This window comes from Oncorhynchus tshawytscha, linkage group LG30, assembly GCF_018296145.1.
Source record: "Oncorhynchus tshawytscha isolate Ot180627B linkage group LG30, Otsh_v2.0, whole genome shotgun sequence".
Lineage (NCBI taxonomy): Eukaryota > Metazoa > Chordata > Actinopteri > Salmoniformes > Salmonidae > Oncorhynchus > Oncorhynchus tshawytscha.
The window spans coordinates 22,158,976-22,186,494 of NC_056458.1; the positions used below are offsets into that span (position 1 = coordinate 22,158,976).

The 27,519-nt window shown below is 41.3% G+C and overlaps 2 protein-coding genes across 5 annotated transcripts; both read left to right on the forward strand.

Moving 5' to 3' along the window:
• The first annotated feature begins 6,109 nt into the window (after nucleotides 1–6,109).
• LOC112246913 lies at nucleotides 6,110–10,018 on the forward strand. 4 transcript variants are annotated; one of them, XM_042309089.1, is made up of 5 exons: nucleotides 6,110–6,429; nucleotides 6,655–6,988; nucleotides 7,186–7,316; nucleotides 7,501–7,546; nucleotides 7,652–10,018. In XM_042309089.1, exons 1-5 carry the CDS (start codon nucleotides 6,191–6,193, stop codon nucleotides 9,803–9,805), a joined length of 2,904 nt encoding a protein of 967 aa, XP_042165023.1. In that variant the 5' UTR covers nucleotides 6,110–6,190; the 3' UTR covers nucleotides 9,806–10,018. The 4 variants fall into 4 exon arrangements, with proteins under 4 accessions (XP_042165023.1, XP_042165025.1, XP_042165024.1 ...); XM_042309091.1 differs by having other exon boundaries at nucleotides 7,186–7,294; XM_042309090.1 differs by having other exon boundaries at nucleotides 6,658–6,988.
• A 133-nt stretch (nucleotides 10,019–10,151) lies between these two features.
• On the forward strand, nucleotides 10,152–22,804 carry aspa (aspartoacylase). Its single transcript, XM_024394018.2, has 6 exons — nucleotides 10,152–11,386; nucleotides 16,741–16,936; nucleotides 17,587–17,680; nucleotides 17,893–18,000; nucleotides 20,735–20,844; nucleotides 21,139–22,804. The coding sequence occupies exons 1-6, from the start codon at nucleotides 10,914–10,916 to the stop codon at nucleotides 21,349–21,351; spliced, it is 1,194 nt and encodes a 397-aa protein (XP_024249786.1). The 5' UTR covers nucleotides 10,152–10,913; the 3' UTR covers nucleotides 21,352–22,804.
• The last annotated feature ends 4,715 nt before the right edge of the window (nucleotides 22,805–27,519 follow it).

A 27,519-nucleotide genomic window follows, 5' to 3' on the forward strand; every position in this document is an offset into this window, starting at 1 on the left:
ATAGTGAATCACCTCTTGTTGGGATGCATTTGTTGAGTAAGGATGCGTATGTGCGAAACCCGTTTGAGGTGTCAAAAATTGTGAAGTATGTGCTTGGAAAAGTGGAGTCTATCAAAGTGACCAGGAGTGGTCTTATTCTGATTGTATTTCTGAAGAGCAGAGGAAGATTGCAGTGGGCCTTAAAAGAATCCAGACAACAGAAGTTTTGTGTTTTGAACTTCGGGGTAGAGCACCTGTCAAAGGAGTCATCTCAGGGGTGATGACGGATGTTCCGGTTGAATAACTGAAGATAATTCCTGGTGTGGTTGGTTCCCGGTGTCTGACACGCTGGGTGAATGGAGAGAAAGAAGAAAGTCTGTCGGTCCTGTTGTTTTTTGATAAAGAGCAAATACCTATGCATGTAAAGCTTGGTTATGTAAGATACGCCATAAGAGCTTTTGTCCCCAAACCACTGCAGTGTAAGAATTGCAAAGGATTTGGCCATGTTTCAAGTGAGTGCAGACAAACAGAATATACTGAAGAAAGTTGTGTAGAAAGACGACGGTGTTGCAATTGTGGTGGGGATCATGATCCTGAGTTTCTGGGGTGCCCTATAAGGGTGAAGGAAATTGAGGTGGAAAAAGTTAGGGCAGTCAATAGAATCTCCTATGCTGAGGTGATATAAAGAATTGAGAAAACAGTGATGCTTGTGAAGAGATGGAAGTGGACGCACCACAGCCTGTAGTAAATGTTTTCTGCCAGACAAAAGATACCCTGTGTGTTAAATAGGTGGATTTTGTTGTGTTCATTGCCAAAGTTATAAACTGTACAGTACAAGTCTAAAAAAAAGTAGAAGAAACTAGACTACATTATTGTGGCTGCAGCAGAAACGTTTTTGGGACTCAAGGATTTTACATTGAAAGACTTGCAAGGGGTACTGGTGCCGGAAGACCCGCCCTCCCAGGCTCCCCTTGAGCCTGTGTAGGGATCAGATCTGTTAATGAATTTTTTTAATAGAAGTTGTTTGATTTATTTTTTGGCAGTATTTTGGCAGTTCAGGTTTTGGGGAATCCTCTTTCCATCCCGCATAGTAGATGGCGGGTGCACATTAAATTGTGTGATCGCCAATATACCATAAAAGAAGAAGTGCCTGCCAGAGAAAAACCCACAAGACTGGAATCCCCAAGACTTACAGAATAAGGCTGTAACTTAATAAAATATGGAAAAAGTCAATGGGGTCTGAATACTTTCTGAATGCACTGAACAAAAATATAAATGCCACATGCAGCAATTTCAAAGAATTTACTGAGTTACAGTTCATATAAGGAAATCATTACATTTAAATAAATTAGGCCCTAATCTATGAATTTCACATGTCTGGGCAGGGTGTGATCATAACAACATACAGGAACTCAAGTCCTTCTGTTCACCTGACTTAGAATTCCTCACAATCAAATGTCGACCGCATTATCTACCAAGAGAATTCTCCGATTATAATCACAGAGGCATATATTCCCCCCCAAGCAGACACATCGATGGCCCTGAACAAACTTTATTTGACTCTATGTAAACTCTAAACCACATATCCTGAGGCTGCATTCATTGTGGCTGGGGATTTTAACAAGGCTAATCTGAAAACAAGACTCCCTAAATTCTATCAGCATATTGATTGTGCTACCAGGGCTGGTATAACCCTGGATCATTGTTATTCTAACTTCCGCGACGCATATAAGGCCCTCCCCCGCCCTCCTTTTGGAAAAGCTGACCACGACAACCTTTTGTTGCTTCCAGCCAACAGACAGAGACTAAAACAGGAAGCACCCGCACTCAGGTCTGTTCAACGCTGGTCCGACCAATCTGATTCCACGCTTCAAGATTGCTTCAATCACGTGGATTGGGATATGTTCCGTACTGCGTCAAACAACAACATTGACGAATACGCTGATTCGGTGAGCGAGTTTATTAGCAAGTGCATCAGCGATGTAGTACCCACAGCAACTATTAAAACATTCCCAAACCAGAAACCGTGGATTCGCAGCTTTCGCGCGAAACTGAAAGTGTGAACCACTGCTTTTAACCAGGGCAAGGTGACCGGAAACATGACAAATACAAACTGTGTAGCTATTCCCTCCGCAAGGCAATCAAACAAGCTAAGCGTCAGTATAGAGACAAAGTAGAGTCGCAATTCAGCAGCTCAGACACAAGAGGTATGTGGCAGGGTCTACAGTCAATCACAGATTACAAAAGGAAAACCAGCCCCGTCGCGGACCAGGATGTCTTGCTCCCAGACAGACTAAACAACTTCTTTGCTCGCTTTGAGGACAATACAGTGCCACTGACACGGCCCGCTACCAAAACCTGTGGACTCTCCTTCAGTGCAGCCGACGTGAGTAAAACAATTAAACGTGTTAACCCTCGCAAGGCTGCATGCCCAGACAGCATCCCCAGCCTCGTCCTCAGAGCATGGCAGACCAGCTGGCTGGTGTGTTTACAGACATATTCAATCAATCCTTATCCCAGTCTGCTGTTCCCACATGCTTCAAGAGGGCCACCATTGTTCCTGTTCCCAAGAAAGCTAAGGTAACTGAGCTAAACGACTACCGCCCTGTAGCACTCACTTCCGTCATCATGAAGTGCTTTGAGAGACTAGTCAAGGACCATATCACCTCCACCCTACCTGACACCCTAGACCTACTCCTATTTGCTTACCGCCCCAATAGGTCCACAGACGACGCAATCGCAACCACACTGCCCTAACCCATCTGGACAAGAGGAATACCTATGTGAGAATGCTGTTCATCGACTACAGCTCAGCATTTAACACCATAGTACCCTCCAAATTTATCATCAAGAGACCCTGGGTCTCGACCCCACCCTGTGCAACTGGGTACTGGACTTCCTGACGGGCCGCCCCCAGGTGGTGAGGGTAGGTAACAACAACTCCACCCCGCTGATCCTCAACACTGGGGCCCCACAAGGGTGCGTTCTGAGCCCTCTCCTGTACTCCCTGTTAACCCACGACTGCGTGGCCATGCAAGCCTTCAACTCAATCATCAAGTTTGCGACACTACAGTGGTAGGCTTGATTACCAACAACGAGACGGCCTACAGGGAGGTGGTGAGGGCCCTTGGAGTGTGGTGTCAGGAAAATAACCTCACACTCAACGTCAACAAAATGAAGGAGATGAACATGGACTTCAGGAAACAGCAGAGGGAACACCCCCCTATCCACATCGACGGGACAGTAGTGGAGAGGGTAGTAAGTTTTAAGTTCCTCAGCGTACACATCACAGACAAACTGAATTGGTCCACCCACACAGACAGCATGGTGAAAAAGGCGCAGCAGCGCCTTTTCAACCACAGGAGGCTGAAGAAATTTGGCTTGTCACCAAAAGCACTCACAAACTTTTACAGATGCACAATCGAGAGCATCCTGTTGGGCTGTATCACCGCCTGTTACGTCAACTGCTCCGCCCACAACCGTAAGGCTCTCCAGAGGATAGTGAGGTCTGCACTACGCATCGCCGGGGGCAAACTACCTGCCCTCCAGGACACCTACACCACCCGATGTCACAGGAAGGCCATAAAGATCATCAAGGACAACAACCACCCGAGCCACTGCCTGTTCACCCCGCTATCATCCAGAAGGCGAGGTCAGTACAGGTGCATCAAAGCAGGGACCGAGAGACTGAAAAACAGCTTCTGTCTCAAGGCCATCAGACTGTTAAACAGCCACCACTAACATTGAGTGGCTGCTGCCAACATACTGACTCAACTCCAGCCACTTTAATAATGTAAAAATGTATGTAAAAATGTATCACTAGCCACTTTAAACCATGCCACTTAATATAATGTTTACATACCCTACATTACTTATCTCATAAGTATATACTGTACCCTATACCATCTACTGCATCTTGCCATCTTTATGTAATACATGTATCACTAGCCACTTTAAACAATGCCACTTTATATGTTTACATACCCTACATTACTCATCTCATATGTATATACTGTACTCGATACCATCTACTGCATCTTGCCTATGCCATTCTGTACCATCCTTCATTCATATATATTTATATGTACATATTCTTAATCCCTTTGCACTTGTGTGTATAAGGTAGTTGTTGTGGAATTGTTAGGTTAGATTACTTGTTTGTTATTACTGCATTGTAGGAACTCGAAGCACAAGCATTTCGCTACACTCGCATTAACATCTGCTAACCATGTGTATGTGACAAATAAAAATTGATTTGATTTTTGCAGCTATGGGTGGGCCTTGGAGGGCACAGGCCCACCCACTTGGTAGCCAGGTCCAGCCAATCAGAATTAGTTTTTCCCCACAAAAGTGCTTTATTACAGACAGAAATGCACCTCAGCTCATGAAACATGTGACCAACACTTTAAATGTTGCTTTTATATTTTTGTTCAGTATATCATTTTGGTATCTTGGATGGTCAGTCCTGGCTTGCACCCATAGCCCTGTCTATTAATTTTAGAATGGTTGCGTTTCCCCAGCCCTATCCCTCAGCTTTTTGCTGAAACAATGTCGGGGAGGACGCTTTCTTATGTTTTCAACTGCTGATTGGACGTTTAAATCAGTTGCAGAAATCTGACCATTTCTTTTTGGCATAGACACGGACGCAGCCGGGAACTGGGCGCTGCCATGTTTGTATACATCCTGAGCCCCAGATTCCTCGTCCCGCCGCGTCTTCACCCCTTCGGTCCGCCCACCAGAATCCGCGCGAAACACAGTCGAACGAAGGACTCATGCCCGCTTCAGCCGCAATCACTCTAACGTCCTCCCTCAAACGGCCTCTGGGCTCCGACGCCCTGGTGGTCTCCTCAGCCAGATCCTCCAACGTCCATGCACACGCACCTCCTTGGCCATAATAGTCCCCTACCTCCACCTTCACATTCCCTCGAAGCATTGTCAACCCCCGTTCTCACCTACGGTAGCTAGCCACAGAAGTCAGCTAGCTAGCTGGCTAACTTTTATTAACGTTTTTACTTCTGACACCAATGTAATGACCTGACTAGATCATCAAGGAACAATTGTCCAGACAGAGGGTTGAGTTTACGAATTGACGGTTAATTAACCCAACTTTACACAGGCTACTGTTTGGCCGTAGCCCAATAAACGAAAGATACCCGACAAGCCAACCATGACATTCTCTTGTGAAGCCCAGACGTAAGAGTGAGAACAAATGCTAAACCTGGTCTTAACTTTCAATGTCCATCCCCCTGCCCAACCCCCCTCCACACCACTCCGCCAATCGCTGGGATGCCCTGGCATCAGAACATTCCAGGCATTCCTGTGATTGGCAGATAGCAGGTTGATTGGCATGTCGGCCCCGCGAACACTGGGTACGGGTAAGTACAACACAACCACCTACTAGCCTAACACATAACACACAGCTGTCTGTGCGGGTCGCTACAATATTATTGGCTAATATGTGCACCTGAAAATAAAGTGTTACTGAAATGCAAAACGATACAATTGTGCAATAAGTTGCAACCTGTTACCCTTGATGGGAAACTTAAACAGGTCTAGAGTGAGGTCTGTCAGCAAAATTGTTCTTCAGCCCTCGCTGCAACACTGTAGTGGCAAAGAGGAGGAAATTAAGATTTGAATCAGACAGACAGTTCAATATCATTTAAAACCAAGTGTTCGGCAAATCCATGCATACACTAAGTCACAATTTCCTAAATATGTTTTTACCGTCACACAATTCCTTCAATTTCGGGACATGTAACAGTAACTGTTCAGTCTTGCTGAGTCTGCTATTCTGTATCATGTATCATCTTCAAGCCTCGAGCGACTGAAGATCACAGATTGGTCATCGCGTTTGTGATCTGCATAAAACATTTGGGAAATGCTGCTTTTTTTTACCGCCTACCACGCCAAGTTCGCGCCGCCCAACGGACCCCCACCCGCTCTCTTTCTCACCGCTTTCACAAGCCTCGATAATGAATGGGAAGTGGTGTTTCGCCGCGCGGCACCGCGTGCTAGAGTACACGAGCCGTGCAGCGCGAGTCAATGAAGAACTCATAGAAAAACCTTGGTTGGCCCACAAATATTCTCTGACGTTATATAACGACGTCTGCTCGCCTCACTTCCTGGTTGACTGTGAATTTGTCCAAACGTGACCGCGTGTGCTGTGTACAGGTAGAATAGATAAAAGGTATACCTTTTTTTTGTGTACCTCATGGCTTCTGTCAGTGACCTGCAAGCTCGACGAGTTGAAAATAATAATACACGCACTCTGTTGAACTCAGAATGCGTTTATGAAGCAGCAGAAGATAATTCATCCCAGATCATTCTGGAGAACCCCGATCCCGATATCGTTAAAACAATCTCACATTATTTCGATGCTGCTCTCAGTGGGCAGAAATATGTGTTATCCCATCCCGTCACAGACCATGGCGCTGAGTCTTCAGCAGACAGGTAAGCACACATGGAAAGTTGAACCCAGATACATTGGTTAAAAGTCAGTGCTGTGCCCTCAGCAATGCTTCTACATAAACGTGTGAAGCATTCAGAATAGATTCCTATAGCTAGCTTATTACAACAATGTCAAGAAAAATGTATTTGAATTAACATTACAATTAACACAACCAAAAGTGTGAACATTGCAATGCTTGTCTTTCCCTTTTCTCACACATATATCAGTAGGGATTCAGGGGACAGCCTGTTCATAACTCAAGTGCCAGTGTCTGAGGTGGTGAGGTCTGTGAGAAGATGCCACTCAAAGGAGAGGTCAGAGTTCACATGTACCATAGAATCAGAGGAGGAGAGTGGGGACGAAGATGGACCTGCCACTCCCCAAAGGAAGCAGCAGGTCTCACAGGCAATGAAACATCACAAGAGGAAAGCAGAGAAGCATGGCCTGAAAAAGTACTCCTTTCCCTTTCTGGGGAGCGTTTACAGAAGTAAACCCCTATCTAGTCGAGAGTGTGCTTACAGAAACACACACCTATCACTATTAAATGGTGTGGCCTTCTCGGTAAGTAGGCAACACTTCTTGTGTCAAATTCGTATTGTAAAAAAAAGATCCTTCATAAAATAAAACAAAGTGCAGCTTCTGATACTTATCATTTGGATCATATATAGGCCTAATGTATTTGTGGGTAACTCATGTGTCATATGCTTCTAAATGTCTTCTCAGTCTCACTGACATTAAATCCCTTTTGTTTCCAATAGAGTAAGGCAATTGGAGGCTTTTTTAGATGTGTCAAAACACTGAAGAAGTTCTCTAAAGGAAAAGCGACTTTAGCTTCAGCTTTACCAAACAGATATCTGGATAAGGAAGGTGAACTGTCTCCACTGTCAGAGTAAGGTTTCTACAGCTCTACATTTTGAAATAAGAAAAGGTTGTAATTGCTGGAGATGGTCAGTGCTCTTAAGGTAGATTTGAGCTATGAAACGGGGCAGAACACATTTCTTCCTTGGAGCTTCTTTATAATGATTGTATATTTCTGAGGTGTATAATGCTGTATTTTTTCTATGGACCTACAGACAGGAGGTGGAATCTGAAGGTAGTGATGATGACATCAGAGTGGTGGTGAGTATGATCAAATAATCTTACATTTTATCTAGGCTCTTTTTCTCATTGCATCATGAGTCAAATGATTTGCTATTTCATTTGATCAACATTTCTTTGTTACAGGAAAATAAACTTTTAATGCTATTCCTGAAAAAGAAAAATAGTCAAACTTGGTGTTATCCATCATCTGAAGCTGAAAAGCAATTCAGAAACTTTTCATCTGTAAGCAAAGACTCCACCGCCAAGACAAAGAAACAGAGCACAAAGAAAACACAACACCTCCCTCACGTTAAACAAACTCTTTCCTTGGTTTCCAAAATGATTAAAGACACACCATCAAAGCAGAGTTTTGCTGGGTCACAGCGAATCGTACCTGAGAAATGTAACATGGCAGAAGAAGAGACTAACCCAGAGTCAGTCAGTTGCGTTAGGAGATGTTCATCTGGTAGGGGTTTAGTCCGCAATAAAACAGAAGAACCTGGTATACATTTAGCTGACAATACAGACGGACAGGAAGAGAACGACAACATGGACATTTCATTGACAGAATGGAAGACAATGCTGAATATCGGATTTGTCAGTGAGGAAGTAGAGGGGAGTAGAATAGACCAGGCAGTGGACATAACGAGTTCACCTATTAATGAAGTGCAGGAAAGTGAAGGAAGCTGTTTGGAGAGGACCCAAGGCAGAGCCATGACCCCCAGTGTGACTGGGCAGCGCCCTGATCGTGACCATCAGAACCAGACAAGAGAAACAGAGGCTGATCCTGGAATTAAAGGTCACAACCCCCCTTCAACAGATCCAGCGCTCACAAATGACTGTACAAATGTTGATGCTGGGGGAGACTATGAACAGAAGGGAAAGAAGAGGAAGAAAAAGAACAGGAAAAGAGAGGGAGGAGATGATGAAAGTATAGAGGACCGAGTTGGGCAGCCTCCATGCCAAGAAGCTCCAGATTATCAGGAACTAGTCACCTGTGTGAGTACAAGCACCATACAGGGAGGAGAGGCTACTGAGATAACCCAGGATAACAAGGCAGAGCATTCTGTGTCCGTGTCTGGTGAAATGATTATGCCACAGAAAAAGAAGAGAAAAAAGGAGAGGAGGAGGGATTCACCATGCCATGTTGATACAGATATATGCCTAAGACGGGAAGAGAACCCCAAGAAGAAGCGGAGGAAGAGGAGGATATCTTCAACTGAAGATGGCGCCGTTGTTCAACAACAAGAGGATAATATTCAAAAATCTCATATCTCCCTCAAGAGTTCTGTGTCTGAATCCATTGACACTGTGCCACCAAGAAAAAAGGGGAAGAAAGATGGGTATGTAGTAACTCCTTTGAGCACAGAGGAGAGATGTCAAAAGGACAGCATACCACCTGAAACAGATGAGATCACTAGCCCAAGAAAGAAGAAGAAAAAGCGAGATGAGTCTAAAGACACTTGTTCTGTCATACACCAGGATACAGCAGCTCCACTGGAAAAAGAGATTATTGGCATATCTTTGGAGGGGTGTGAGAGTTCTGCTTTGACTCCAGATGACACAGTTTCTCAGAGAAAAACTAAGAAAAATAAGAATTCCCTCACCAAACATGATCCTGAGGGAAGACTGAAAAATGATGCAACTAAAATATCTCAGAGGATGAACGCAACTGTAAAAAATTCTGCTGAAGTGAGACTTGAAGCTGAAAGTGCCTTTATATCCTCAGAGAGAAAGAGGAAAAAGACAAAGAGGAGGAAATCCACTGATTACGAAGTACCAGCGGTAGGACATCAAGATAATGATAACACTGCAATGCTAATTGAAACGACCCAGAGTTCTATGACCCAATACAAAGAAACAGAGTCGCAGAAGAAGAAAAATAAAATAAATGATAACACTGCAATGCTAATTGAAATGACCCAGAGTTCTATGACCCAATACACAGAAACAGAGTCGAAGAAGAAGAAGAAAATAAATGATAACACTGCAATGCTAATTGAAACGACCCAGAGTTCTATGACCCAATACACAGAAACAGATTCACAGAAGAAGAAGAAGAAGAAGAAGAAGAAGAAAATAAATAGAAAAACAAACAAGGAATCAGTTGCCCCGAAGCACACAGATGGAAGACAGACCGGGGAGATGTCAGAGGCGACGTCAGGCTGTCTGCCTTTACCACAGATTAATCCTGATCCTGTATCAATCTCCCATGAATTTGTTTCATCAGCAGAGAAGAAAAATAAGAAAAATAAGAAAAATAAGCATGGAAAAGACAAGAGGATGATGTATGTATGATGCATATCAGGATTACCTCGCAACCGAACACATTGACACAGTGGTGATGTCATGAAGCATGCCATCTGAATAAAACAACCCATAGCTTGGAGAGGATTTTTGATGGGTGGCCTTTGGTTATAAGGGAACAGATTTTTAAATGAGTAGATTCATTGTACACCACCCCTATGATGGTTGTTCTTCCACTCTTTAGAGACACTTGTATGTGCATTCAGATGCATTCAGATGATAAATGTGCATTAATTTTCATATTCAAAGATTTGATAAATGTTGCATGCTATATTGTTTAGAGACAAGGCATATTATAGATGTTCTTATTAGTTATTAGTTTAGTTAGTTTAGATAAACTAAAGAACATTTTCAGTTGTTTAAGTTACCACTAAATGGTGTTTTGTAAAGAATATTTTTTATCCTACCCTGTCACCTAGTGGACAATTTAAGACAAATCACACTGGTTTTACTCAAACTGGTTTTATTGCAGTGTTAGTGACATGTTTATAACTTGGATTCTACTGTCATGATGTTTCATTAGTCCTCCGTATAATGCATGCCAGTGACGCATGAGAAAGTGGTTGTGTACATTTGATAAGATTTGTTTCTTGTTCAGTTTTGAAATAGATTACATTTCTAATGTAATTCCCTTCAGTAAGGGACATTGATGCAATATCCTTTGTGTGCAGTGCATCATATGAAGGCCTAGTCTAAACATTGTCTCCACAACCATTATAGCTATAGTAATACTTTTTATATTGGCTCCATACAAGTGTTGTTGTAAGTATGACTGTCTATTGAAAGATACACAATACACAATGTAAGACTAATGTGTTATTGATTAGCAGCACTGTATTCATAGGATCAGATCAGTTCAGGCAAATATTGTCTAGAGAGATATATAGGCCTATAAAACATAACGTTCATATATAATTATGTAATATGAATTGATAATCTGGTTCCAACAGAATAATTAATAATGTGGTTGCAACTTTAAGATTAACTGTGAAAATCATATTTATAAAATTGTAAAACCATATCACAACCAATCCATAATGGGGATAGCCTAGTATGTGTAGGCTGTTGTGGGAGGATCTTAACCCAACCTTCTCAAGTAATGTACAACACGACAGAGTTATGTTCGGTGGTGAGTGGTCACAGTAGTCCAGCGGCGATATTATGTAAGTGTACTACCCGAACAGCATTCATATCACAATTGGTTAAGAAACGTCAACCGTGGATTTTATTGCCTGGCAACTTTCAGCGGCTGCTCTCCCGAGTCCTCAAGCTCGCGCTTTCATCTGAGGGCTTGTATCAACTGTTCAATATTCCAGCCTTCACTACCGCTATGACTTCAAGTACCAATGTCTCTTGTTTTCACGAGGCTCGAAGAGTTGCTATTTTTGGAGGCACACACGGAAATGAAATGTCAGGCGTAACGCTTGTAAATCTGTGGATACAGAATGGAAAAGAAATCCATAGAAAGGGAGTTGAGACGAAACCCTTCATAACGAACCCAAGAGCCGTGGAGAAATGCACTAGATATGTGGACACAGATCTTAACAGAGCGTTCACGACCGAGAATCTCAGGTAAACAGCGGGGACCTTTGACGTTGAATCGTGTTTATCTGTCTGTCCAGTGTTATTTAGTTCACAGTACCCAAATACACTTAAAGTCTATATTGTTTAGAGACAACTCTGGAATTGCCATATTATAGATGTTCTTATTTTTTATATATATATAGTGGACCCATGGTGCTAAGGATGTATGTTTAAGGATGTATGTTTATTATGGCTTATTATAAGCAATTCCCGAACAGCTTATTATGGAAATCCTGAAGTTTGTGATTTTCTGGAAGAAAAAAAGAAAAAAAAAGTTGAACTGCCCCAATTACAGCAAAGTTACTGTATTCATGCTCACACAGACTCACAGCTGATTTTCAGCCAGCCTCTGGGCAAAACCTGAGCAGAATGTGACTGAGTTACAAATGAGCTTGGAGTTGGTCCAAGTACATGACAGCAGAAGGATTGGACTGACAGAAGTTCATGTTTTATAATACAGTAGCCTATTCATTAAATTACATGTGTAATGATTTATTTAGCTTCTAACTTGGCATTATGCCCCAATGGCCAAATAGGCCTAGTTTGAAAACTTCAGTGTGTATGCATAGGAAGCAAGCACCTTCCATCTCCTTGCTATCATGATATAGGTAGGCTTGAATCCACATTTTGAACCTTCAACATATAGTCTAAATGTAGAAATAATGTTTCTCTTCAGTGTCTGTAGATGTAGTCAAATAGATTATAAACACATTTTTCACTTGAGTATTGCATCTACTCAGCAGACTCCTCTCTAGTCACACTACCATGTTGTTGACACATCATTTAGGCAGGCTAAGCTGATTACCTCCTTGAAGACATATTCTAATTATAGCATTTCTATTTATATCAGGCCGATGGACTGCACTCTTGATTCCAAGATACATTCCTGTAATGTTTTTGTGGTTTCATACTGGCATTTTGGTGTTTGGTTTAAGCTGGTTGGTAGGGCTATAGTTGTCTTTTAACCAATCAACCACACATTTTTCATAATCTATCTGGCATAGGTTTTCTTTTATAGGCTACTGAGGGTGGAGAATAACTGCATTTGACAGACCTACCTGTCTCTATTGTGCTACATGATTGTCCTAACTATCCGGACATTGCTAGATATGCAGTCAAAAGGGAGTTGGGCGGGGGGAGAGAAAGAGACAAAAAATGGGTAGCACAGGTGCTATTATGCTATTGGGGCAGCTTGGAGAACATGCTGGTTCAGCATTAGAGCATTTGTTGTTTTAGAATTGTTTTAAAAAAGGCATAGGAGAGGAAGGAAACATTTCAGCTATCCAATGGTATTGTGAATCAATTTTGTGAGCATAGGTTGCAGCATGATAAGAATCACTGAAGATTAGCTTAGTCATTAGTTCATAAGACGTTCAGAAATGTTGTAATAATTGCTCAGAAATGCTTGCCAGTTGAGACTTCCTCTGCTCTATGTTCCCTACATACTTCAGTCTGAGACTGTCATCATTGAAGGAGTTTGTGGTGACAACGAAATGAGGTGTGTTGTACAAAACAACGGCATCAGCGATTGGATCATCGATAACCAATCAGAGTATCAATGTCAATGATACATTTTCCAAATGCCACTTTACCCACATGTGTTCCTACTCTGACCCAACACATCAGTTTCTGGGACCAATCAGAACAGTTAGAATGTGTTTGCGTTCTAGACATCGTTGGAGGGGTAATCAGATCCAGGCTCACTGCGGAGAAGAAACTAACATCCATGGCTGTGGTGTAGTGTTTGGCTGGAGCAAGGAGTTTGGGTAGCCAGGCAACAGAACTGCAAGGCTGTGAGAATATGGTCCAAATAAATGTGCTGCTTTTGAGGGTCAGAAAAAGAACATGCTTTGTCATATTGTTGTTCTCCAAAATGTTAGCTTTTTCCGACTCCCCAACAACAGGATGTTCCGGTTTTCAGGGGAAATAGAAAGAGACGTTTTTGGACGTTAACAAGGTGACACTCTGTCTTATCTCTTCCCCCACATTTACTGGATTGGTTCAACAGTGCAGAAGAGGACTTCCCCCCAATTTTTTTTTCTTCTCGTCAAGACCAGTATGTAGGGGATCTAGTTTCAGGCGTTTCTTTTACGCCTGCTACATTAGTTGCAGTGCCTTGCGAAAGTATTCGGCCCCCTTGAACTTTGCGAACTTTTGCCACATTTCAGGCTTCAAGCATAAAGATATAAAACTGTATTTTTTTGTGAAGAATCAACAACAAGTGGGACACAATCATGAAGTGGAACGACATTTATTGGATATTTCAAACTTTTTTAACAAATCAAAAACTGAAAAATTGGGCGTGCAAAATTATTCAGCCCCTTTACTTTCAGTGCAGCAAACTCTCTCCAGAAGTTCAGTGTGGATCTCTGAATGATCCAATGTTGACCTAAATGACTAATGATGATAAATACAATCCACCTGTGTGTAATCAAGTCTCCGTATAAATGCACCTGCACTGTGATAGTCTCAGAGGTCCGTTAAAAGCGCAGAGAGCATCACGAAGAACAAGGAACACACCAGGCAGGTCCGAGATACTGTTGTGAAGAAGTTTAAAGCTGGATTTGGATACAAAAATATTTCCCAAGCTTTAAACATCCCAAGGAGCACTGTGCAAGCGATAATATTGAAATGGAAGGAGTATCAGACCACTGCAAATCTACCAAGACCTGGCCGTCCCTCTAAACTTTCAGCTCATACAAGGAGAAGACTGATCAGAGATGCAGCCAAGAGTCCCATGATCACTCTGGATGAACTGCAGAGATCTACAGCTGAGGTGGGAGACTCTGTCCATAGGACAACAATCAGTCGTATATTGCACAAATCCGTCCTTTATGGAAGAGTGGCAAGAAGAAAGCCATTTCTTAAAGATATCCATAAAAAGTGTCGTTTAAAGTTTGCCACAAGCCACCTGGGAGAAACACCAAACATGTGGAAGAAGGTGCTCTGGTCAGATGAAACCAAAATTGAACTTTTTGGCAACAATGCAAAACGTTATGTTTGGCGTAAAAGCAACACAGCTCATCACCCTGAACACACCATCCCCACTGTCAAACATGGTGGTGGCAGCATCATGGTTTGGGCCTGCTTTTCTTCAGCAGGGACAGGGAAGATGGTTAAAATTGATGGGAAGATGGATGGAGCCAAATACAGGACCATTCTGGAAGAAAACCTGATGGAGTCTGCAAAAGACCTGAGACTGGGACGGAGATTTGTCTTCCAACAAGACAATGATCCAAAACATAAAGCAAAATCTACAATGGAATGGTTCAAAAATAAACATATCCAGGTGTTAGAATGGCCAAGTCAAAGTCCAGACCTGAATCCAATCGAGAATCTGTGGAAAGAACTGAAAACTGCTGTTCACAAATGCTCTCCATCCAACCTCACTGAGCTCGAGCTGTTTTGCAAGGAGGAATGGGAAAACATTTCAGTCTCTCGATGTGCAAAACTGATAGAGACATACCCCAAGCGACTTACAGCTGTAGTCGCAGCAAAAGGTGGCGCTACAAAGTATTAACTTAAGGGGGCTGAATAATTTTGCACGCCTAATTTTTCAGTTTTTGATTTGTTAAAAAAGTTTGAAATATCCAATAAATGTCGTTCCACTTCATGATTGTGTCCCACTTGTTGTTGAATCTTCACAAAAAAATACAGTTTTATATCTTTATGTTTGAAGCCTGAAATGTGGCAAAAGGTCGCAAAGTTCAAGGGGGCCGAATACTTTCGCAAGGCACTGTAACCAACATGTAGAAATGTACCCTTTGAATGTGAGCATGAATATGCATGAGCCTGATGATACTTCTGTACTCTTAAAGGGATAGTTAAAAACGTGATTTTTCTGTCAAATAAAAAATATATTTCCACATTATGAGGTCGAAATAACACTCTGAAATTGTGAAAATTATTATAATGCCCTTATGTATGTAACAAATGCTTTCCTATCCTGCCTGTAGCAGAGTAGGCGTTTTCAATATTTGTGGGTTATAACTTACCGCTGTCTGGTGAAAGTTTTGTTGGTCTTCTTACATTAGGGTTAAAGTGTAAGTCTTATATCACCATTTGTTTATTGTAGCGGACTCCACTGTCAATCATTAACAGCCTCATTTATTGTAAGGCATGTGCTGTGTTCTGAATCACATATTTACTAGGGATAATCGGTAGCTTATAAATGTCTGTTTAGTATAAAGGCCTAGTATGTGGGGTATATAAGACCACTGTTTACTAGACAGGAGGTGAACAGTATTGTACACTAAACAAAAATATAAACGCAAGATGTAATCTGTTGGTCCCATGTTTCATGAGCTGAAATAAAAAATCCCAGACATTTTCCATATGCACAAAAAGCTTATTTATCTCAAATTTGTGCCATTATTTGTTTACGTCCTTGTTAGTGAGCTTTTCTCCTTTGCCAAGATAATCCTTCCACCTGACAGGTGTGGCATATCAAGAAGCTGATTAAATTATCATTACACAGGTGCACCTTGTGCTGGGACAATAAAAGGCCTCTTTAAAATGTGCAGTTTTGTCACACAACACAATGCCACAGATTGATCAAGTTTTAAGGGAGCTTGCAATTGGCATGCTGACTGCAGGAATGACCACCAGAGCTGTTGCCAGAGAACTGAATGTTCATGACTACCATAAGTTGCCTCCAACCGGCCTTACAACCGCAGACCACGTGTAACCACGCCAGCCCAGGACCTCCACATCCGGCTTCTTTACCTGTGGGATTGTCTGAGGGGGCCTTTTATTTTCCCCAGCACCTGTCAGGTGGATGAGGAGAATTTCTGTCTGTAATAAAGCCCCTTTCTGGGGAAAAACTCATTATGATTGGCTAGCTCCCCAGTGATGTGAAATCCTAGGGGCCTAATGAATTTATTTCAATTGACTGATTTCCTTATATGAACTGTAACTCAGTAAAATCTTTGAAATTGTTGCATGTTGCATTTATATTTTTGTTCAGTATAGTTCATCAGTATATTTATTACACATAATTTCATGATTTCACATTGTTAATACAGTGTTGCTCCTATAGTAATTACACTGTTACTACACAGGTGTTAGAACTACTTAAAGTAAAGTGCTCCTGAACTACCTGGTAATTACCAGGCCTAGCGGTTAGCGCGTTAGGCCAGTAACCGAAAGGTCGCTGGTTCGAATATCCGAGTCGACAAGGTGACAATCTGTCATTGTGCCCTAGAACAAGGCGCTAAATCCTCATTTTCTCCAGGGGCACCATACTACTATGCCTGACCCTGTAAAACAACACATTTCACTGCACCTATCTGGTGTGTGTGACAATAAAACAAGTGGTTAACCTGTCAGTGGTGTATCCACAGCGCCCCTAGTGGAGATGACCTGCCCTACGAGGTCCAGAGGGCCCAGCAGATCAATGAGATATTTGGACCTAAAGGAAGCCCTGAGGCCTACGATGTCATCTTCGACCTCCACAACACTACCTCCAACATGGGTTGTACGCTCATACTGGAAAGCTCCAAGGATCACTTCAACCTCCAGATGATGCATTACATCAAGGTGAACTTAGAAAGTGTTTTCTCCCTCTCACTTTCTCAAATAAAACGTACTTTTGGGGCTCAATTAGAATTTCAGGCAGTCAATTCAGGAAATAAACAAAAATTACAATTCAGTAACTGAAAAAATTGCATTTATTTTCTATAACTTCTCAATGAACTGAAAAGTAGAAGCTATTTATTTCAGATGTTTTAACATGTCTGAAGTTTAAATTCAAATCACTTCCTGAATTGACAGCCGTCAATTCGAATTGAGCCCAACCCTGGTCCAGGAAACCGCCGCTCTGTGTTTCCTCTTAGTGCACTTTGCATAACCTTTCTCACTCACTAACCCATTATGGGTTAGTTGTATGAATAATGAATAATTTCATTGATTGAACACAAGGTTACCTATTAGTGCTCTTTAATGGTACATGTGAGTTAACTATAGGGAACCTATATGAAGTTAGCTATTGTATAAAGAGGGTTAAAACCACTTATTAAACACTGGTTTGACTATGGTCTTTTAAGTGAAAATTGGTCATACTTAGCCTTTTATTGTTATATTTCTGACTAATGTGTTATTAGCGGCCATATTGTAATGGAAATAATGTTTTCTGTGTTGAGGTTGTGTGTTTGTTCACATGCTGAGACATCTTTAATTATGTCATGCAGAAAGCCATAGCTCCTGACAGTTGTCCAGTTCTGCTGACTGAACACCCGCTACTCAAGTATTCAACTTCACGCTCTGTGGCCAAGCACCCCGTCGGTGAGTGCAAATTCCAGCCTTACAGCCTTTGAAGAATTTGAGATGTTGTAGTACGTTGGGGGCATTTATTCACTTTTTAAAAACTTTATAATGTAATAGTAAATATTAAACAAGTCAAAAATAAGTTTAAATAGATTCAAATTGAATTTGTCCCTAAAGAAGACAACATATTTAAAGGATATATTTAAAGGTTTTGAATGTGTTTATTTCAGGTCTAGAGGTTGGCCCTCAACCTCAGGGGGTTTTGAGGAGCAACATATTTGAGTCTATGAGGGTGGTACTGAAACATGCCCTGGACTTCATTGAGCTCTTCAACGAAGGTGTGTAACATTTGTGTAAAATGTATAAAAGATAAGCATTCCATAGATTATGTACAGCACACATCAGCTGGCGGTAAATTAATATGGTTATAAGGTATTAAAAACAAAATACCTACGCGGTAGTTTGAATGTCCCACTGTCACGTTGTATAAAGGATTGGAGACAGGCGCAGGAATACACAATAGGGGGTTTAATACTCCACCCAAAAATACAACATGCCATGAAAGGCACGGGGACGAAGCCCAAAACACATAAACAAAAACACAGGGATGTACCCCAAACAAAAGAGCGAGGTTGAACGTCTAATAAATACAAGGGACGAGACCTGTAATAGCAATACAGTGAGGGAAAAAAGTATTTGATCCCCTGCTGATTTTGTACGTTTACCCACTGACAAAGAAATGATCAGTCTATAATTTTAATGGTAGGTTTATTTGAACAGTGAGAGACAGAATAACAACAAAAAAATCCAGAAAAACGCATGTGAAAAATGTTTTAAATTGATTTGCATTTTAATAAGGGAAAATACTATTTGACCCCCTCTCAATCAGAAAGATTTCTGTCTCCCGGGTGTCTTTTATACAGGTAACGAGCTGAGATTAGGAACACACTCTTAAAGGGAGTGCTCCTAATCTCAGTTTGTTACCTGTATAAAAGACACCTGTCCACAGAAGCAATCAATCAATCAGATTCCAAACTCTCCACCATGGCCAAGACCAAAGAGCTCTCCAAGGATGTCAGGGACAAGATTGTAGACCTACACAAGGATGGAATGGGCTACAAGACCATCGCCAAGCAGCTTGGTGAGTAGTTGACAACAGTTGGTACGATTATTCGCAAATGGAAGAAACACAAAAGAACTGTCAATCTTCCTCGGCCTGGGGCTCCATGCAAGATCTCACCTCGTGGAGTTGCAAGGATCATGAGAACGGTGAGGAATCAGCCCAGAACTACACGGGAGGATCTTGTCAATGATCTCAAGGCAGCTGGGTCCATAGTCACCAAGAAAACAATTGGTAACACACTACGCCGTGAAGGACTGAAATCCTGCAACGCCCGCAAGGTCCCCCTGCTAAAGAAAGCACATATACATGCCCGTCTGAAGTTTGCCAATGAACATTTGAATGATTCAGAGGACAACTGGGTGATGTTGTGGTCAGATGAGACCAAAATGGAGCTCTTTGGCATCAACTCAACTCACCGTGTTTGGAGGAGGAGGAATGCTGCCTATGACTCCAAGAACCTCATCCCCACCGTCAAACATGGAGGTGGAAACATTATGTTTTTGGGGGTGTTTTTCTGCTAAGGGGACAGGACAACTTCACCGCATCAAAGGGATGATGGACGGGGCCATGTAGGGTCAAATCTTGGGTGAGAACATTAACCCACAAGACAATGGTAAACAAAGGGCAAATATATACAATTACTAATCAGGGGAAATGGGAACCAGGTGTGCGTAATGAAACAGTTCAATAACGCCTAGAGGCCGGTGACGTAGACCTCTGGAACTCGTGCACGGAATGAGCAGCAGTACCAGGGGAATCTGTGACACCAAGAAAACAATTGTTGTAAGAGAAAGCTTTTTGCAGAACATATTGTGGTTTGTACTCTACCAACATTTTAATAATAAAACAGAAATACAAATCTAACATTAACAAAACTTTTATCTTCGAGAGTTGTCTAATAGGCTAAGTCGTTTTGTATCTCTTTTAGTTTTGTATAAAAGCCTTCTCTGCTCCCCCTTCAGCCTATCTGGCATTATCAGCATCACTGTAATGATTCAGTTTTTGTGACATTGCTCATGGGTGAGCAAGTCGTGTTCTCCTTACATGAAAACCTTTTTTAAGTAATCCTTCCACTTCAACTATTTCATAAGATCCCCTTCCAGTTCCTTCAGACAGACAGTGTTTGCCTCTTTGAGGTATCATGTGACTTGTACAGATGTAGGATCTTAATTTGACCAGTTTTTCAAAGCAAAAAATAATTCTGTAGCAACAGGAAATGTGAATTATTTTTAGTTAGGTCAAATGTCCTGCAACAACAGTGATCAAATTAAGATCATACATCTGTATATAGCTGTGAAATATGTAAAAGTATGCTTGACAACTATTGGAAATATGAATGGGGGAAAAAGCTGCATGATACCTCAAAACTGCAACCACTGCAACAAGCTTTCCTCAAAATGTTCTGTAAACAAGCAGTAGTTCTCAAGAGTGAATTGAAGTTTGAAGTCTGCATGTTCATTCCCCTCACTAGGCCCGCTAGGCTGCTGAATGGCATACTTGTTGGAAGTTGGTTAGTTTCCATGTGATTAGGAGCCAGCAGGGTTTTGTAATCTGGTGTCCAGGAGCCTGGCTCCAGGGTCCACAGTGGGGGCCTGATGAATGCTGTGTGCCTTGGTGCTGAGTTGTGTTTTCTGCTCTGAGAAATTAAACTGTGTGTGAGGTCCTCCAAAACAACAGTTGGAACTACGGGATATTTTGTACATGATTGGCGATTAATCAATGAGGGAAGAAAAAGTCATGCACACAATCATAGTCAAACTTATTTACAAAATAACACAAATACATACTGTACATAGGCTACATTATTATTGATATTTCTCATAACTGTTGAGGATTATTTTATTTGTGTGCAAGGAAACTACTTCAGTGCTATTTGTTTTGTCCTTTACTTTATTTTGCATGCACAGTAACAAGTGAGGACGATGTGGTGTGGTGTTTATATTGTGTAGGCTTGGAGTTTCCCCCCTGTACAGTGGATGTGTTCAGAGTTTCAGAGAAGATGGACTATCCCAGAGACACCAATGGCAACATCATTGCCATGGTGCACCCCAATCTACAGGTACAAAACCGGGCGATTTAAATGCTATGATACTTTTAAATGTCTATTGTTATTTGCTTATTCTAACTTTTTGTTCCTTTCGGTTACGTCTGTTTTTGGCTTAATGTCTTGGGTAACAAATATTGAATTAGTAGTGAATTTCAATAGCCTGTGATGGTGTATCCAATGACAGTCAGAATCCCAGGCTGTTTTCTTTAACTGTGGGGATGCAGTAGTTTGTTACTTTTCTTCAAAAAAGCAGAACTCTAACTCTTGAGCTTTGAATTTCCTTGTTGTTGTTCATTCCTCCTTTAGGACTGTGACTGGGAGCCGTTGAACCCTGGTGACCCTATGTTCCAAACGTTTGACGGGACAACCCTCCGCTACGAAGGTGCTGGCACCGTCTATCCCACTTTTATTAACGAAGCTGCTTATTATGAGAAGCAGCAGGCGTTCGTAACTACCAGAAGAGAGACCTTAGCAGCTGGTGCTATCAAAAAAAACATAGGACAAAGTTACAGTGTATAGTTTACTTCAGTTTGTTGTAAGCCCCAGCAATATTCTATATTCTTTACAGTTCATCTTTATTATATAAGATCTATATACAATATTCTTTATAGTTTTCCCAATGACACCACTTAAAAAGAACATATCTTTCACATTGATAATTAGAGAGTAATGTTTTATACTCTGTACTTTTTTAGATGTCTTATTGATATGTTCTAAGATCAACTAACTATGCAAAGTACAGTCACTGTGACTCGAGGCACTGCTAGGTTTTTAATGAAGCTTTGAACTTTTTCTATCCTAAGAATTGTTGTGATGAATACATTTTCTGTTATTTTTAAATAGATTTTATTAAGCAAACTTATAAAGTTTTGTGAAGTGAAAGTAAGCATATCTATGACAAATACAAAGTACCGCAATCCCAAGAAGAACTACAACACTTAAGCACTGTTCTTAATACTGTATTCCTTATAACCGCTCAGGAAGTTTGGCAATTTGATATTATATCAAAAGAATAGCCTACAACCTGAGAATCTTTATGTTGTATCTATTATACTTATAATCAAGTTGTTACAATCAATAAGCTAGTGAGCTTGGCCTTAAAATACAATAACAGAACCTCTTGATGCTACCTAACCTCTCTACAGATGTCGGATCTTAATTTGAGGACTCTTTTTTTGTTGCTGAGACTGTTCCTGCAGAGCAGAAAATGCAAACTTTTAGTGTATTTGAGTTTTTAAAAGGCTTCTAAAGTTTGTAATTTCCACTGAAATGTCAGACTTGATTTGCCCTAATGAAAAATGTATCAACTCCTACAAAAATGTCCATTAGTTATAATCCACATAATAATTCACATTTCTTGTTGCTGCAGGATTAAATTAAGATCCTACATATGTATACAATCAATGCCACCTAACCTTTCTACAATGGTCACTATTATGGTGCTGCTACTATTGTCCTACTATTGCCTTAAAATAAGTGATTTCTATGATAATTGCATGACATTTGTGGGGGAAAGTTTCATTTGTAATCCCAGATGTGGAATAAATACAGATCCTATTTTGATACGAAGTTGGATATGTAAAGGGGATTTATTTTCATGTGACGAGGTGTGATGTGTTTCAAAAGTTAATTTACATGTGTTTGGTGTCAGAAGGTAGAACATAGTTGATGGTGGTATTATTGTTATTTTGATGTACTGTAAGTGGGTTTTAATGTGTGACGTAAATTTCGAAAATAACATGAGTGGACATATGAAATCTGTTCAAAATATACTGTAAGTATATTGTGCAATAATTTCCTTTCCAATAATGTCCTACGCATTTGTTGTTTGTTGAAATGTTATATAGTTATAGCAATAGTGATCTGATTTAAAGATTTCATTCCAATCCCTCAGAACAGTTCAATTGTCGTATATGCCATGCCTTTTTTGTAAGTGACATAATCAATAAATGTCAGTTGCATTATACCATCAGTAAATTGATCAGTGGCTTTTATCATACAATTTTGTAAAATTAAGAAAAGTTGTACATGCACTCTTATATCTTCTGATAATTGGAATCAAAAACAAACAGAGCTAGATATACAGTATGTATCTATGTACGGTATTTGTTTTCAGAATGTGCCATCTCTGCAATGTCATTATGCTATACGAACACAAGAGAGCAGCGCAGCTCTATGTTTTTATTTGTCATTTTATTTCACCTTTATTTAACCAGGTAGGCCAGTTGAGAACAAGTTCTCATTTACAACTGCGACCTGGCCAAGATAAACAACACAGAGTTACACATGAAATAAACAAACATACAGTCAATAACACAATAGAAAAGTTGAAATACAGTGTGTGCAAATGAGGTAAGATAAGTGAGGTAAGGCAATAAATAGGCCATAGTGGAAAAATAATTACAATTTAGCAATTAAACACTAGAGTGATAGATGTGCAGAAGATGAATGTGCAAGTAGAGATACTGGGGTGCAAAGGAGCAAAAAATAAATAACATTATGGGAATGAGGTGCTATTTACAGATGGGCTATGTACAGGTGCAGTGATCTGTGAGCTGCTCTCACAGCTGGTGTTTAAAGTTAGAGAGGGAGATATGAGTTTCCAGCTTCAGTGATTTGTTTAAATTTGTTCCAGTCATTGGCAGCAGAGAACTGGAAGGAAAGGCAGCCAAATGGGGAATTGGCTTTGGGGGTGACCAGTGAACTATACCTGCTGGAGCGCGTGCTACGGGTGAGTGCTGCTATGTTGACCAGTGAGCTGAGATAAGGGGGGACTTTACCTAGCAAAGACTTATAGATGACCTGGAGCCAGTGGATTTGGCGATGAATATGAAGCGAGGGCCAGCCAACAAGAACATACAGGTCGCAGTGGTGGGTAGTATATGGGGCTTTGTTGATGTTTGGCCGCATGAGTGAAGGATGCTTTGTTGCGAAATAGGAAGCCGATTCTAGATTAAATTTTGGATTGGAGATGCTTAATGTGAGTCTGGAAGGAGAGTTTACAATCTAACCAGACACCTAGGTATTTGTAGTTGTCCACATATTGTAAGTCAGAACTGTCCTGAATAGTGATGCTGGATGGGCGGGCAGGTGCGGTCGGCGATCGTTTGAAGAGCATGCATTTAGTTTTACTTGCATTTAAGAGCAGTGTGAGGCCACGGAAGGAGAGTTGTAATGGCATTGAAGCTCGTCTGGAGGTTAGTTAACAGTGTCCAAAGAAGGGCCATATGTATACAGAATGGTGTTGTCTGCGTAGAGCTGGATCAGAGAATCACCAGCAGCAAGAGCGACATCACTATTGTATACAGAGAAAAGAGTCGGCCTGAGAATTGAACTCTGTGGCACCCCCATAGAGACTGCCAGAGGTCCGGACAACAGGCCCTCCAATTTGACACAGTGAACTCTGTCTGAGAAGTAGTTGGTGAACCAGGTGAGGCAGTCATTTGAGAAGCCAAGGCTGTTGAGTCTGCTGATAAGAATGTGGTGATTGACAGAGTCAAAAGCCTTGGCCAGGCCGAAGAATACAGCTGCACAGTATTGTCTCTTATCGATGGCGGTTATGATATCATTTAGGACCTTGAGCGTGGCTGAGGTGCACTCATGACGAGCTCGGAAATCAGAAGGTACGGTGGGATTCGAAAATGGTTGGTGATCTGTTTGTTAACTTGGCTTTCGAAGACCTTAGAAAAGCAGGGCAGGATAGATATAGGTCTGTAACAGTTTGGGTCTGAAGAGGGGGATGACCACAGCAGCTTTCCAATCTTTGGGGATCACAGACAATACGAAAGAGAGGTTGAAAAGACTAGTAATAGGGGTTGCAACAATTGCTGCAGATAATTTTAGAAAGAGAGGGTCCAGATTGTCTGGCCCGGCTGATTTATAAGGGTCCAGATTTTGCAGCTCTTTCAGAACATCGGCTATCTGGATTTGGGTGAAGGAGAAATGGGGAGGCTCGGGCAAGTTGCTGTGGGGGTGCAGGGCTGTTGGCCTGGGGTAGAGGTAGCCAGGTGGACAGAATGGCCAGCCGTAGAAAAATGCTTGTTGAAATTCTCAATTATAGTGGATTTATCGGTGGTGACAGTGTTTCTTAGCCTCATTACAGTGGGCAGCTGGGAAGAGGTGCTCTTATTCTCCATGGACTTTACAGTGTCCCAGAACTTTTTGAAGTTTGTGCTACATGATGCAAATTTCTGTTTGAAAAAGCTAGCCTTTGCTTTCCTAACTGTCTGTGTATATTGGTTCCTATCTTCCCTGAAAAGTTGCATATCGCGGAGGCTATTCGATGCTAGTGCAGTACGCCACAGGATGTTTTTGTGCTGGTCAAGGGCAGTCTGGTCTGGAGTGAACCAAGGACGATATCTTTTCCTGGTTCTACAGTTTTTGAATGGGGCATGCTTATTTAAGATGGTGAGGAAAGCACTTTTAAAGAATAACCAGGCATCCTGGACTGATGGAATGAGGTCAATATCCTTCCAGGAAACCCAGGCCAGGTCGATTAGCAAGGCCTGCTCGCTGAAGTGTTTTAGGGAGCGTTTGGCAGTGATGAGGAGTGGTCGTTTGACCTCGGACCCATTACGGACGCAGGCAATGAGGCAGTGATCACTAAGATCCTGGTTGAAGACAGCAGAGGTGTATTTGGAGGGAAGATTGGTTATGATGATATCTATGAGGGCGCCCGTGTTTACGGATTTGGTGTTGTACCTGGTAGGTTCATTGATAATTTGTGTGAGATTGAGGGCATCTAGCTTAGATTGTAGGATGGCCGAGGTGTTAAGCATGTCCCAGTACGAGCTATGATGATAGATGGAAGGCAATCAAGCAGAAGGTGGTCTATAGCAAGCGGCAACAGTGAGAGACCTGTTTCTGGAAAGTTGGATTTTTAAAAGTAGAAGCTCAAATTGTTTGGGTACAGACTAGTAGATTGGAACTCCGCTCCCTTTGGCAGTTCTATCTTGTCGGAAAATGTTAAGTTAGGGATGTACATTTCAGGATTTTTGGTGGCCTTCCTAAGCCAGGATTCAGACACAGCTAGGACATCCGGGTTGGCAGAGTGTGCTAAAGCAGTGAATAAAACAAACTTAGGGAGGCTTCTAATGTTAACATGCATGAAGCCAAGGCTTTTACCGTTACAGAAGTCAACTAATGAGAGCGCCTGGGGAATGGGAGTGGAGCTAGACACTGCAGGGCCTGGATTAACCTCTACATCTCCAGAGGAACCGAGGAGGAGTAGGATAAGGGTATGGCTAAAGGCTATAAGAACTGGTCGTCTAGTGCATTCAGAGAGTAAAAGGAGTGGGTTTCTGGGCACGGATAATAGATTCAAGGCATAATGTACAGACAAGGGTATGGTAGGATGTGAATACAGTGGCGGTAGACCTAGGCATTGAGTGACGATGAGAGAGGTATTGTCTCTAGGTTAACAAACCCCTGTTACGTTGACATCATTGCAATAATAAAGGCCTCTTGGTCTTGTGGTCAATAGATAATCTAATTAATTGTGCCTTTTTCAACCACTGATTAGTCTAATACTAAATTATTTTCATAAGTTAGAACTATAGCCTTCAATGTGTCGCTTTAACTGAGCTCAACAAGCAGGAAGTCTCTCCAGTTCATAGATAAGAGTTTTAACTTCCCTGCATATCTGATTGCTGTATTTCTACATACCAGCAGTAGTAACACATTAGCAGAAAGTTCCCATATTTCCTGTAAGGTTACCTCACCCGGCACCACTCTGATTTGTCTAATTGTCTCCCTATTTAAAGTATATCAGCCAGTTACGGTCACTTCTACCCTTTTCATTATTATGGTAATCCAACCAAACTCTCAAACTATTGATTGGTGATCTATGATTCCCACAGGCAAAATAAAGCTTTTAGGATCATTCTTTTTCAGTTCTGGACAAGGACACTCAAATCCACCAGCTGGTTATGTATCCCCCCCTTCTCTCTCATGAGTGATATAATTGTTCTGTTTTTTATTGAATAGCATTACAGCTCAGATTTACTGGAAATGTATATCTTGGCTGGTGTTCAAGTGTTTAGTTGGGTGGATGCAGCCATGTGTATCAGATTTGAGATAATCTAATCAAGTTTGGGGTTTCTCTTCTTGAAAGAAGACATTTTTCATATCGCAAGATTAACATTCTTGGACTGTGTAAGTCTGTGATATGTCTTTGTGATACATTTATTTTCATAAATAATATGATTTGATAAACCAGTAAGCAATGGAAAAACATTGCACATTCAGCAATGTGCCGGGCTTTCTCATTTGCATAAAATGTCATAAGATAAACAAAGAACAATTACATAACATTTGCATGTTGGCAACCAACACTCATATATAGTAGAACAACTGGTTGATATGTGTTCAGTGCATGCGCTGTCCTGTTCCTATGTGTGTGTGCTTGCAAGCGCACGTGTGTATGTGTGAGAGTAATGTCTGCTGTTGTGCTGGCTGTTTCCTTCTAGTCCTGATACTGACTTGTCTAATAAACATCTCGCACTCAGAGCCTCTTCCTCTGTATAATGACAAACATCTCCATCCACCAATCAGACAAAAAGGCCTGGATTGTCATAAAAATACAGCAAAAAACAGCTTCCAGTTCCTCCATGTTTTACAGTAGACTATAACTATATTTTCATTAAACTCATTTCTATCATATGATAATAATAAACGGTATACTAGCCT